The 13,929-nt window shown below is 51.9% G+C and overlaps 1 protein-coding gene across 1 annotated transcript in view; it reads right to left on the bottom strand.

Moving 5' to 3' along the window:
• Positions 1 to 13,929, bottom strand: part of CACNG2 (calcium voltage-gated channel auxiliary subunit gamma 2) — a 114,697-nt gene that overhangs the window by 9,266 nt on the left and 91,502 nt on the right. Inside the window, exon 2 of the mRNA XM_063076203.1 lies at positions 9,509 to 9,592. Within this exon, the coding sequence (XP_062932273.1) occupies positions 9,509 to 9,592 (84 nt within the window). The remainder of the gene's footprint in view (positions 1 to 9,508; positions 9,593 to 13,929) is intronic.

The raw sequence follows: 13,929 nt of genomic DNA, 5'->3' as shown, positions 1-13,929 counted from the left end.
CCCATGCGAGTGCTTGAAGGCCAGGCGCCGTGGGGTGGCATGTCCTGCTAGGTAGGCGGTGTGGGTGACTACATGACATGGCTTAGGATGTTTCCTGACTGTAGGACGTGGTCACAACAGTTCTAGCCACATTGCTTGCAATGCCTTCTGGAGGGACTGTCTCAGACCTCCCTCACAATTTTTGCTAGAAGGGGCTGAAAGGCTGGGGCAGTGGCGGGTAGCAGGATAACGGACCTGCATGATGTTCCTGGGACACAGGTGGTGTCCTGGAAGGTGTCCCGGGCTGGGGGAAGTCATCTTCCCTCTCTGGGCCTCAGTTTTTCCCTCATGTAAAAAGGGAGGGTGGGGCTGGGTGACCTGGACAGCGTGTGTAACACCAGCATTTCAGGAGCTGGCGAGGCATCCTGGGCTCCCCTGATGCTGTTCCCCGGGCAGCTGTGGAGAGCTAACCAAGCACTATTCATCAAGAGCCGGAGAAGCTCAGTAACTTGCACAGGGCCACAGAGTGCAGCACACCTTTAATTCAGGGTCTTTCACTAAACCCCACACTTGGACTTCGACACCTGGTCTCTCCATACTTCCCACGCTCAGGTCTCTAAGAACCCCCTTGCTGCCTGGTGGGGCCAGCAGAGGTGGGGATAGAAGGGGGGTGAGGAGGAGGAGTGTTCCCCGAGGCTGGGAAGGGTGGCTTTGGCCCTGCTTGAGACACAGCATCTGCCTCCGTCCTCATTCTGGGAAGAGGGTGACGTGCCAGGTGGCCTTAAGGAGAGTGTTACCTCATTTATTTGCTCAGCAAACATCCCCTGGGCCTGATCCCATGACAGGCCCTGTGCTGGCTGGGGGTGGAGAGAGGGGGATGTTCTATTTGCTGCTGCTCCTGTCTGTCCTCAAGCTGTTCACAGTCCAGTGGGGAGAAGAATCAGTAACAGAAACCAAGACAAAACAGATCCGTACGAGAGCGGTCATCTCCTAGCATGCCCAGCCTCGTCCTACGTTCCCGGCCTTGGAGAGGGCAGCACTGTTCACCTGTATTCCCAGCCAGGACTCCTACACATCCCTGAGTCCTCCCTCTCTCACCACCTCCCATCCAGGCTCTCAGTAAATCCTTCCAGCTTTACCTTCAAATACTTCTAGAATCCTGCCCTTCTCAACCACCTCCCCAACTCTGTGGTCCAAACACCTGGCTTTTTAGCCTGAATTATGGCCGTCGTCTCCTAACTGGTCTCCTTGTCCTGCCCAGACCCTATAGTCAGTTCTCCAGCAGAAGCCTGAGCGATACTGTTAGCCTGGACATCAGACCACATCTGTCCTCTGCTCAGAACCTTCCCATGGTTCCATCTTGGATGAAAATGGAGGCCCACAAATCCCGCCCACCCTGCCTCCCACCCACCAGCCTGCTCACTCCGCCTGACCACGTGGCCTCCTGGCTGTGCCGAGGTCACTCCTGTCTCCGCTCACTCCTGGCTTTGTCCAGCCTGCCATCCTGACGCACTTTGCACTGGCTGTTCCCTCCTTCTGGAATGCTCTTCCTGGGATGTACCCAGCTGCTCCCTCGCCTCCTCCAGCTCTCTGCCCAAATGCTACCTGTGTGTGAGGACCTTTCTGTCCTTCCTGTTGAAGCCCTCCTCTTGTCACTCCCTGTCCCTTCCCTGCTTACTCTTCATCTCTGTGCTTGTCACTGTGCAGCTCGGGACACAACAGTAAGCAACGACAATGGCTAATGCCTCCTGAGTGCTTACTGTGCTCCGGGCTGGCGTGAAGAGCTGCCTTGTGCTAACTCGCTTCATCCCCTTTCCAAACCTGCCAAGGTAGCAGCATCATGAGTCCCTGCAGTGTGTGGGGGGCCTGCCCTTATGGTCTGCTGCTTCCTACTGGTGGCCAAGCTCTGCACATTCACCCCCCAAATGACCCTGCGTCAATCCTCCCTGCCTTGGCTGCTCCTGCCTCCCTGAGAGGTGTCCATTCCTGGCTGTTGGCTTCCCCAGGGAACTCTGGTCACCTATGCTTGCTCTCAGATGGTCGGTGAGTCCCAGGGAAGGCGTCAACTCCAAGTGCAATCAGGTGTACCCCTTGTGTGTGTAGTGGAGGGGGATGGACAGGAGATGGACTTTGCCAGAGTCCTCTCTTCCTTCTTGCTTGTGTTCACTTCTGGCTCTGGAGAAAGTATAGCATGGTGATCGACATGTTGAGGCCTGATACTGCAACTCTCCTGTGCATGTGTGTGGCCTGTGGGTACCAGCCCCCTCCTCTTCCCGTGGAGGGGGTGTGTCAGGGACAGCAGCCAACTCTGAGCCCCTCACCCAAATCTCCAGCCCCAGGCTCTGAATGTGGAGTGGGGAGACCCATCTCCATCCTGTAGCCCTAGCCTCAATACAGTGGATTTTGGGGTCTAGCACACAGAAGGTGCTTAATATATGACTGTGGAAGGGACCTGAATTCCTCTGAATCTTTTTGCCCCACTCCAAATCACATTGGAACAGGTAGGAAATGCCAACTCTCATCTCCTGGACCCACCCCCCCCATACACTATGCAGGGAGCTTCACACACACACACACACACACACACACACACACACACACACACACACCCCACATGCAAGGATCCACATACACACAAACAGACATGTGCAGACACACAGGCCCTTACACATTCAGACAGGTGCTCAGATGCACAGACACGCAGTCACCAAAAGACACAGCACAGCACAGCACAGACTCACATCCTCGGCACAGAGACAGACACACTGATGCATGAAGTCCCACCCGGGTCACCACTGCTTCTGTCTGTCACCATGCTCTTCGATCTCTGGTTAATGAGGGAGAGGATAAATGAGCCACCACAGTGGACACAGTGGATGTGTCCACAGTGCTGGCTGGAAAAACATTCTGGTCACCATTCATTGCTGGGAAAGCCAGCCACAGGTGGGGCGGGTCTGTACTAGCTGCGCCTTCATGGGGCCCAGATGTTGGGGACTCAGGGTGGAGACCAGGGGCTCATATGGTTACTTTCCCCCATCACTGGGCAGCCCCTGCACTCTACATTTCAGGAGAGGCTGTGGGACTCCTCAAATACTCCCAGAGACCAGGGATTAAGAACGTTCATTCATTCATTCATTTGTCCCATCAGGTGTTAGTTGGGTACCTTCCTTCTGCCAGGCCCTCCCAGAGGCGCTGGACAATGTCTGAAGCTTGGCGTGCTAGCTTGAGAGCAAGCGAGCCCCACTTCCTTGCCACCCCAGGAGATGAGCTCTGGACTCCCGCCAGGCCATGCCCTTCTGTCATTCTGTCTCCTCCCTGTCTGTGCTACATCCTCAGTCAGCTGGTGGGAAAAGGATGGTAGGAGTCACCCAGGCCACCTCACTGGCCACTCCTCAGCCCCCTAGGGCCTCCCCAGCTTCCTGGCCTCTCAACCTTGGTGTCCTAGGGGTCAGCATCTAGGCCCCTCCTCTCCTCTCTCTGCACCACGCCCTTGGTGAATCCATCAAGTGTCGTGGTGTTAGACATCACCTGCATGCTGACAACTTGCAAACTCCTCTCTCTGGCAGGATCTCTCCTGTGAACCCCAGACTCCAGCCGCACACTGAGCACTTGACATTGCACCAGGAAATCCCGTAGGCATCTTCATCTTAATGTGGCTGACACTGAGCCCCAGTCCCAATCTGCTGTCCCTCACGGGCACAAACTTGGAGTTATCCTTGACTCCTTCCTTTCCCTCCAAATCCACATGCAGCTTTTCAGAAAACCTTGTACGCCGTCCCTGCAAATACTTCCAGCATCTGATCCCTTCTTACCCGCTTCACTGCTACCGCCTTGGCTCAAGTTGCCATCATCTCTTGCCTAGATTATCGCAGCAGGCTCCTAACTCTTCTGCCTGCTTCTCCCCTGGTCATATTTCAGTCTCTTATGAACACAGCAACCAGAGATCTTGTTCAAAAGTAAGATGCTGTCTCTCAATCAGAGCCACCCCCTAAGTCCTTGTTACGACCCACAGGGTCCTTGTGGCCTCTCTGCATTCACTTTTCCCCTGCCCCTCCTTGCTTGCTGCATGCTATCTTACTGGCATTAGTCCCCAAACACTCCAGGCTTGCTCCCACCCCAGGACCTTTGCACCTGCTAATCCCTCTGTCTGGAACATTCTACCCCCAGATATCCACAGAGCTCACTGTCTTAACTCCTTCAGGTCTTTGCTCAGACTTCTGAATGAAGACTTTCCTGACCCCACCTTCACTCTGGAATTCCCTTTCCTGCTTGATTTTTCTCCATGTCACTCATCACAGTATGACATACTATATGATCCACTTCTTAACTTCATTTATTGTAGATTACACTTGCCCTGAGCACCAGGTCTTTGTTTTTGCCTGCTGCCATATCCTTAGCACCTAGAAGAGGGCCTGGCATCAGAGGCCACTCCATAAACATTAGTGGGATGTGTGAACTGCTCACACTCACAAGTAAGGAAGAAGCTACACTTGTTTCATAGATGCTGTGACTTCATAGGAAGTTTAAGGGGCCTCAGGGATGTGCATTCCTGGCATGGCTCAGCTTGGTCCAGTTTTTCATTATACAGTGATCTTGAGTTTAGGAACACCCTGGAGGCCAGTAACATTGGGGACAAGGCATGGGCTGTGCTCCACCTGGCTCACACCTCTGCTTTTCTGGGAAGAATTAACTCAGGAGCCATTTAGGAATATGGAAAAGGGCCAAGTCCCCTAGCAGATGCTCTGCATGGATTGGACTCTGTTTTGGGGGGTTGGGGTTGGGAGAAGAGTGGTTTGACTGCTCGTTCCCTGTCCTGTCACCTCCATCCCTATCCCCAAGGCCATAACTCCATCCACAGTCACATAAGTTTGCATTTTTTGGGAGGGAGAGAGAACCATCCAACCCTGAATGCCTCCTCCTCTGAGAAGCCTTCCCTGGCCATCCTCTATAAAACGGCAGTCACCACCCGCCCTCTCAGCTCCGCACCCTGCTTTGTTTCACCAGAACACTTAGCACCACATAAGATGTGCTTATGTTTGCTTATTTATTTGTTTATTGTCTGTCTCCTTTTATTGGAGCATAGATTTGGTCTGTTTTGTTCGATTCTTAATCCCCAGCATCTAGAACAGTGCCTGGCACATAGTATGGACCCAACAAATATGTGTTGAATGAATGATCAAATGCATGTGAATTCCCAGAGAAGCTCATAAAGTTTTAAAAATAAATATAATCTGTTTCCAAGTGGTTTTTCAAACTTGATATCAGACACACAAGTGGAGAAAGAGGGGAGGCCTGGGGCTGGGCAGGAGGGGTGGGCATCTCAGACCTTATCCCAGGCCCTTGACTCCCTGCATCTCCTTTATTCTCACCATGATCCCAGTTGGTGGTAATTTCCCCATTTTTACAAATGGGAGACTTGGTTCAGAGAGGTGAAGGCATAATGCAGATAGGGGTTGGGCTGATACTGGAACTTAGGTCTGCTGGATGCCAGAAAGGGACCTTGCCCTCTGGGCAGCTCAGACCTCTTGTGCCCTCCTGAGTACCAGGATAGTTGGCCCAGGGAACCAAGGAAAAGACATCCAGAGATATGGTACTGCCTAGTGAGGTCTGTAGTCCCACACTTATACATATTTAGGCCTTGGTTCATTCTAGGAGTGCACTGGCCCTGTGCCAGGCTCTGTGCTGGGCACTGGGAGTTAGAGTTGCTGCAGGACAGATCCTGCCTTAAGGTGAGCAGAGACCGATGGGAGCAGCAGGAGCTGACCTTGGTAGTGGCAGGAGCTCCAGCTGCCTTTCTGGAAGCCCTCCCCTGCCTACCCCCATGCCCCTCTGAGTCACTGCCCCTCTGAGTCTGAGGCGGGCTGTGCCTGGAAGGTCAAAGGCAGAGATGCCTGGTCTGGGCAGACAGAGCTCTGGTGTCTCTCTTTGTGAGCCTTTTCCACCCTCCTGGATCCCTGCCCTTCTCATCCCCGACCCCCATCCTCCTCACAGTCCTCTGGAAACCCAAAGCTGTGTTCTCTGCCAGCAGTTCTTTGCCCCACGGCCCACCCCCATCACTGGCTGCCCCTACTCCTGTCAGCTCTGCCTCCCAAACAGCTACTTCCTCTTAGCCATCAACGCGGCTGACTCTGGTGCAAGCTGCCATCACCTCTCACTTGACGACTGCGACAACCTCCAACTGGCCTCCCTGCCTCCCTTCTCAGCCTTTATCATCTACCCTCCCGCAGAGCAGCCACGCTGACTTTTCTAAGTAATTCCCCCTTGCTGTGGTCCCCATCACACTTAAAATGAGATCGATTTCTCTCCTGGTCCCCAGGCCCACTGTGCTCGGGCTCCTCTGCTGTCTGATCTCATGTTGTAGGAACTGCCCCCATCCCTCATGCATGCTTTGTGCGCCGGCCTCCTCTCTGATCCTCAGACAGGGATTTAGGCCTCTGCTCTTGCCATCAGGCACTCTCTTCCCCAGAAATCCTCTCACCTCATTCCCTTTCTTCATTTGGAGAAGCTGTCTTGACCACCTTATCTAAGTGGCACCCTTCCCCCGTCACTCCACCCCCACCCAGAACTCTCTGAAACTCTCAGGAGCAGGGGCAGGGAGAGGGTGTCTGCACTTGCTAGTTTCCTCCTAGGCAACGCAACCCTCACAAAGCCGGCTTTGTTTGGTTCACCCTCAATCCTCAGCACTGACAGTAGTGCCCAGCACACAGCGAGTGCTCTGCAAGAATCTCATGAGTGCCACCTTCTCTAGGGAGCCCTTCTGGAATGACCTCATCTGATCTGGGTTAGGGGGTAGGCTTCCTCGGCACCACACGCTTCCTTCTTTCCCTCTCTGCGGCATAAACATTAGGTCCTTGGGTCTGTCTCCAGACCACAGAGCTAGCCCTCAGAGACAGGAGTTGCTTCTGTCCTTCTCACAGCCTCCCAAGTGCTGCATAAGCTGTGCAGGTCAGTTTGACAGAGCTGAACTGGGCGCTGACTCAGGCTCCACCCACCCCAGGTGCAGCTCCTCCCACTTCCCTGGGCCAAAGCCCCACCCACCTGCGGGAGCAGCTCTGCCCACCTCTCTGGCCCTCAGCTCTCCTCTGCGGCACCAGATCATATGCTTGAACGTTGATCTGTTCACCCACCAAGTCACTTTCTTGCTCAGTCAACAAATTGCTTTATTGGACACTGATTCCCTGCCAGGCCCTGGGCTGGGGGCTTGGGGTGCAGAAATGAATGGGACATAGTTCTGCCTTCAAGAAACTCATAATCTTGTGAGGATGCTGAGTGTGAACCAGTAAATGTGCAGCAAAGTGTGATGAGGGCTGGGATCGAGACATGGGCAGGGTGCCAGGAAGGTCCACAGAGGGGCTTCTAAATCAGAAAGGGGGTGGCTAGTGGGGAGCAGGGCAGGGGATTCTTCTAGAAAAATCATTCCTGTCTTCTAGCTTCTCTCGCCAACCAGGTTAGAGTTTCAGAGAGAATGATAGCAACTCATGTCTTCCACTTTTAAAAAATTAGTTTTATTGTCTAACCCAGGACTAGCTTGTTATAGATCAAGGGTCAGCAAACTCTGCCAAATGCAGACTGCTGCCTGTTTTTGCAAAAAAAGTTAAGTTTTCCTGGAACACAGCCACATTTGTGTGCTTCATATTGTCTGGCTGCTTTTGTGCTAGAAGGGCAGAGCTGAGTAGTTGGGCAGAGACTGCATGGCTTGAAAAGCCTGAAATATGTACTGTCTGGTCCTTTACAGAAGGAGTTTGCTGAGACCTGGTATACATGCTCGAAAAATAGTGTTGGATTAAGTGAACTCTCATCAGATCATTGGAGTCTTACACGGCTAATGTGAATCCAAGTGTTTTGTCTAGGGACACCAAGATGACCCAAACACTCTAAGCTCTTCTCTCTTTCAAAATAAGGACACTGAGGCATAGAGTTGGTAGGAATTGTTACTGAAGAATCCTGTATCTTTCTATTATTTAACAAAAAGCCCTTATCGAGCACCTACTATATTTCAGGCGCTGTTCTAGGTGCAGCAACGAATGAGACAAATTTCCTGCCCCAAGGCACTTACTGCCTAGCTGATAAAGTATTACATCATCACTGTGCTGGACCAGATGAGACCTGTGCCCAAGGAGTGCAGCTCCTGGTGTGGGGCTCAGCCTGGCTCACCCCTTCCACCTCTATATCTGGCCTCATCTCTGCCATGCTGTGTCTCCCAAGTGGAACTGTTACTCTGGGGGCCCTAGCCATCGGGCTGTCCTTTTCCGGGCGCTAGGGACCATGTCTCACTCACCCATCTTGGCCTCCCCAGCACTGAGCACAGGGTCTGGCATACAGAAGGTGCTCAAGCCATGTGTTCCACACTGCCAGGCTCCTGTGGCCTTACATGGTAATAGCAACCAACTGGCTCTTTGGGAATTGCACTTAAGAGCAATGTCTTGAGGGCATTAATTCGTCAAATGAAATGACAAGTATGGTATGATTTTTTTTTTCCCGAAAAAAAAAATCTACAAATTGCATCATATTTCCTTCCTCTCTCTTCCCAGCTGCCTGGCTGACTTCACGTTCCATGGGCTTTTCAATGAAACCCGATTCCAGGCTGACCTGAGAGCTGGGTTTGATGTGAGGAGTAATTATTGAAAGAGACAGGGTGATCCATATAATAAAATGCCTCCTACGTGTTTCATCAACGTGATGTGAGTGTAATGTTCATCACTCTGCTGTGGGGAGGGAAGGGCACCTGGGAGCGGAGGCGGGGGTGCTCCTGGGCGAGGGCAAACCGTGTCTGGAAGAGCTGGCCTGAGAGCTTTCCTGTCCCAAGCATTGAGGACTCTCAGCCCCTCTCCGGGAAATCCCTTTCTTGGCAAACGGGTAGCCTTGTTAGTTTTTGCTGATGCTTGAGAAATTTCCTTGGCGCCTCAAAATGCTTTCTCTTGATAATATGTCTCAGGTGGATTTAAGATCGCAGCTGTTACATCAGGATTTAACTTTGACTTGGCTTGCGGGAGAAGAAAAAAAAAAAACCTTTTTTTTTTTTTTTGCAGTAGAAGTTCCAATCTGGCACTGCCTGATGGGTTTCTTCAGTCAATTTCTCAAGAAATATTTAACTGAGCTTTTATTATGTGCCTAGCGCTGGGCTGAGACTATAATGGCAAACAAGACAGGGAGATTCCCTGCCCTAGCAGAGTTGGGAGATAGTTACTCAAATAGACAAAGACCCCACAGCATGGAAAAGTGCTGTGCCCCAGGAACCCATGCAGGAGGCACACAGGGCTTCCTGGAGGAGGTGATGTTTCAGCTGGGACCTAGAGGATGAGGAGGACTTTGCCAGATGCAGAAGGGGAGAGAAGGGTGTTGTTGCAGGCAGAGGGACCAGCATGCATGAAGGTTTGCCCTCCAAAAAGGAGGGAATGAGGGAGGCTTGGCCTTTTCCTGTCCTCTGCTGTGTCAGGGGCTTCTAGATTGGCCTGGTCTTTGGCTCCCTGAAGTATAGAAGGGCAGGACCCACAACTGGTGGGGATATTAAAAAATTGTGCGCACTCACGGAGGAAATATTCTGCTGTGTCAGCTTCGTAATCTGCATCCTCTGGGAAGTGATCGATTTGCTTGCACAGACCTTTGAAGTTCCCTGCAAAGCAAAGGGAGGAGCACATGAGACATCACGCTTTCTGGGGGCTTAGGACCCCCCTGCCTCTTCCCGACTTCTGGCTTTTCTGAAGCTCGCTCAGCCTTCTCCCTCGCCCCTGAGGGAAGGTACCGCTTTGTCTGTTTGGACATCTGCCTGGTGAATCAGAACACACACACCCGCAGCCCTGCGGAGAGGATCTAAAGCCTAAGACTTCAAAACGCTGCCTTCACCCCTGCATTGAGGCTTCCGAGGATTAGCTGAAGCTTGGCAGCAGTGGAGGTTTGATTTGGGGTTGGGGACTGCCATCGAGGAGGCTGATAACTGCTCATCAGCCCATCTCTGTGCCCCACACTTGGCTGGGAGTCACCCTGCATTTTGTCTGTGAGAAAGAGCAGGTCCCTTTCCAAAGAAGGCAGCCCCCAGACTGACACCGACAGACATTCCCACAGCCCCTGAGATGAGCCTGCAAAACACTCTTCCCTCTGCCCTTGCATGAAATTCACCATCCCCAGCCCCCAACAATTCTGAAATTTTGGGGGTGGGGTGGGGGGATTGATCCCCCACTGGGGGCTGGGCCCTCAGCTGGGTTCTTGAACCACAACCCATTTTGGCTCTACCACAGGCCAACGAGAGGGATAATATCATCCTCATTTTGCAGGTGAGAAAACTGAGGCTCAGGGGGGTTAATGTTTTGAGTAAGTAGGGACAGAGGGCTCAAAATAATGCCTTTTGACTCAGTATTTTCTCGGTGATTGCTGAGAAGGTGAGAACTGGCTCAGGTGAAGACCCTAGCACGCACTGCAGCAGTGAGTGAAATGTCGAATACAACTTTTGGAAAAACCGATGGACAGAATGAAATTCACAATCACCAGAGTGTCAGTCTCCTGAGAGCTCCTTTCTCACACACTGTGTCCCCAGCACCAGTGTAGGCACAACAAATGTCTGTTCCCTTTCTCTGAGCCTGTGCTGGGAAAGACCACACAGTGGTGAGATGCAGGTTCTGTGGCGGGACTGCCTGGGTCCAGCGCAACCTCATTGAGTTGACTAAATTTCCTTTTCTGAAAGCGGAGTGGAATTCTTCCCTCGCAGATTGTCATGGAGATGAACTGAGTTGTCATGTATAGAATGCTAGGAACAGGGCCTGGCACAGTAAGTCCTCGTGGGCATTGATGTGACAGAGAAATGAACTCTGACTATGTTCAGCCACTGACATATGGGGTTTTTCTGTGACAGTAGCTACTATTACCTGATTAATACTGTCCTCAATGCATGTTAGCAATTTATTTTCTTACAGAGTCCTGAGATTTCATATCTCATAAAGCAGGAGTAGGTTTTATTTATGTACTAGAGAGATATTAATCAGGAATTTGAAGGCATTATTACATAGACCTGTATATATTATATATACCTGTGCATGTAGTACACAGGTATACTTACGTATTATATAGAAGTATAAGCACTTTAGATATTTCCAGCTATTATTATATGCTACATATTTTGGAGAAGAGGGTTGAACCCCTGCCCCCATTCACACATGAGCTGTCTCTATCAAATTCACCAACTCTCCTGCCTTCTGCAAGAAAAACAATTCCTCAGAGCACACTGGGACTTCTGGTAACTTTCCTGAAGCTTTGGAGGGTTACTCAGAGTGGTGTCCCTGGGCCCTGCCTTTTCTTGCCCCCCCCCCACTGTCTCCCCTCTGTCCTCCTCCTGCCCCTAGTGACTGTGCCCTCGACCCCACCATGCACCCTTCTCTTTCTTCTCCAGGAGAACAGTCTTCATACCAGCTGCTATGAGCATAAAAAATTCTCCCTGTTGTTAAAATCACAAATCCTTGTACTTGAAAAGCACTTTGCAAAGCACTTTCATTTTCTTTCAATTCAATCTGACAAATATTTTGGCAACTCGGTGCCAGGCGTCTTTATAAGGACTCTGTGCAGGAGGTGAGGCTGGGAGAGACGTGCCCCGAGGCTCCTAACAAATTGGGGACAGAGCTCAACCCAGAGCCAAGGGCTCATAAGGGGTGCCTCCCGTCTCTGCCTCATGCTGGGGGCCACACCCACACTGCTGCCCATGAAGCCTGGCTGCTCCATGGACCGTGGGCTCCCAGTGCAGTGCCTGGCACAGGAGAAGGGCTCCACAGCTGCTGTGGGGAGGCTTTATGAAAGGATCAGCAGCCCAGACCCCTCCTCTGAGGCCCAGACCTGGGTCTCCAACGGCCTATTTGATGTCTCTTGGAGGATGCTTTAAAGGCACTGTACTCTCAGCAGGTCTGAACCTGAACTCATGATCTTTCTCTCAAGCCTGGTCCTCTGGAGGCACCACTGGCTTGGTGCAAACCTGAGGCCAGTGCAAGCCTGAGCCATGTGCAAGCCTGAGTCCAGCTGTCACCACCGACATCTCTTCCTCCTGCCTGCAGCTTCCATCCTTCACCACGTCTCGTGTGTATTAGCTCCTTGCTCTCTCAAATGTGCTGATGTCTCTCCATCGACAGCACCACCCACCACCAGGCCACTATCCTGCTGCGCTGATGACTGCTGTAGCTTCCCCACTTGCTACCTGCACCCACTGCCATCTCCCCCGTCAGAGTAAATCCTTTGAAAATGAAAATCTGACCATGCTACCTCCAGCTTAAAACATTCCACAGCTTCCCAGTGCTCTCAGGGAAAGCTTGACATCTTTAACAGGGCTTGACCCCAAGCTCCTTCTCTGGTCTCACCTCTCACCCACTTCCTCCCTCTTTCTGCATCTTGGCCCACTTTCCCTGCCATGTTCCTTCCTACCACAGGACCTTTGCACATGCTATTCTTGCTTCCTCAGCCCCCACTGCATCCTTAGTTGTCTCCTTCCCCTAAAAGCCCCCTCTGCCCTCCTGCACTGCATCATTAGCTGGCTAGTGCTGGCTGCTCTGTGTTGTGGATTGCGATGTTGAGAGAATGTTCCAGTAGAGAGGGAAGAAGTGATGACCTACAGAGAGGATGGAGAAGTGCAGGAGCAATGTGAGAGGGGACGAGCTCCAGGACTCAGTGCAGAGTGGATAGTGGTGCGCCAGAAAGGCAGGTGGCACCTGTGGATGCAGGTGTGGGAATGGGTAGACATGGGGGAGCTCGGGATGCTTCTCTTCTGGCTGCTTCTATTTTCCTGATGAAACGGGAAGCAGGTCCTTCCACTGAAAGTGAGGAGGAGGAAGGGTTGGAGATTTGAGGAAGGAGGAAGGGAAGTGAAATTTTCTTCATGAGAGTGGGAGGAGGAATGGAGCGAACTGTGAAGTGTGTGTGACAGGAAGTGTATGTGTTGGTGGTCTGAAGGTCCCTCTGGAGATTCTGTGGTTTTCTCTGGCCACATTCTGGGTACAGGTGCAGAACAGTTGGTGAGTTGACTTTAACCAGGAGGGGGGTTTGTGAGGGGAGTGCATGGGGGGGAGGGTCGCAAAAGGCAGATTGTGGACGAGGTGCGGTTATTGGTAATGCCAAGGTCAGGGGTGAGACCACCAACATGGGTGGCTCAAGTTGGGTGGAAGCAGAGACAACATTCAAAGTATTTAGCAACCAGAAAGGTCATACAAATTAATATATAAGGCAAAACTAAAAAGTTGCTCTTATTTTCTGTATATGTCAAGTATATATTAAGAACTGTCTACCAAGTTAAAAGCTGAAATGCAAGTGATTCATCAAATTACTCTAATAAGTCTCAAATCACTGGTTTGTTTTAAGAAATTATTGGTGTGATCTTTTGATGATGAGACTGTTACGGGCTAAATGACGGCCCTGTCTGGACATGATTTGACACAGGGAGCCACACCAGATGCTTCCAAAACTTCCCTGTGACAGTAAGAGTCATTCTGTCTCAGTGGGTACAAAATGTTCTCCTAGCTTGTTTGCTGCTGTTCAGTGGGAGGACGGCTCCATGAAACTGACCCTTGTGCAGGGCAGCTCCAGGGGGCCGGGGCTGGGAATGGGCGTGAAGGTGCAGGAAGTGGTAGGGGGAGCAGGGTGGGGAGGAGGGCAGAGCCTCGGAGGGAGCACTCTCATCCGGCCACTTAGGGCCAGCAGGAAGGTTCTGCTTCTCCTGTTGGCTCCTGTGCCCTTACCCACCCCCTGCAGGGCCAGATGTGCCCAGGCTGGGCCTCAGAGCTGGTAGAGCTGCAGGGCCTTAGAGCTCAGCCCTCCACCCACCCTTGGGGAGCAGGGAGAGGAGATGGGGCCTCAGTTCCAGCCCTCCTCTGCCCATCACAACCCACGAGCACCCAGCCCTCTTCCCTGCACTCAGGGGGGACTGATTGGTACAATACTATTTCTGTATTTAACAACCAGTGAGGTAGGATTAGTGCAGGCTGG

Source organism: Cynocephalus volans, chromosome 12, assembly GCF_027409185.1.
Source record: "Cynocephalus volans isolate mCynVol1 chromosome 12, mCynVol1.pri, whole genome shotgun sequence".
In the NCBI taxonomy this organism is placed as follows: Eukaryota; Metazoa; Chordata; class Mammalia; order Dermoptera; family Cynocephalidae; genus Cynocephalus; species Cynocephalus volans.
This window is presented reverse-complemented; position numbering and strand designations above follow the sequence as displayed.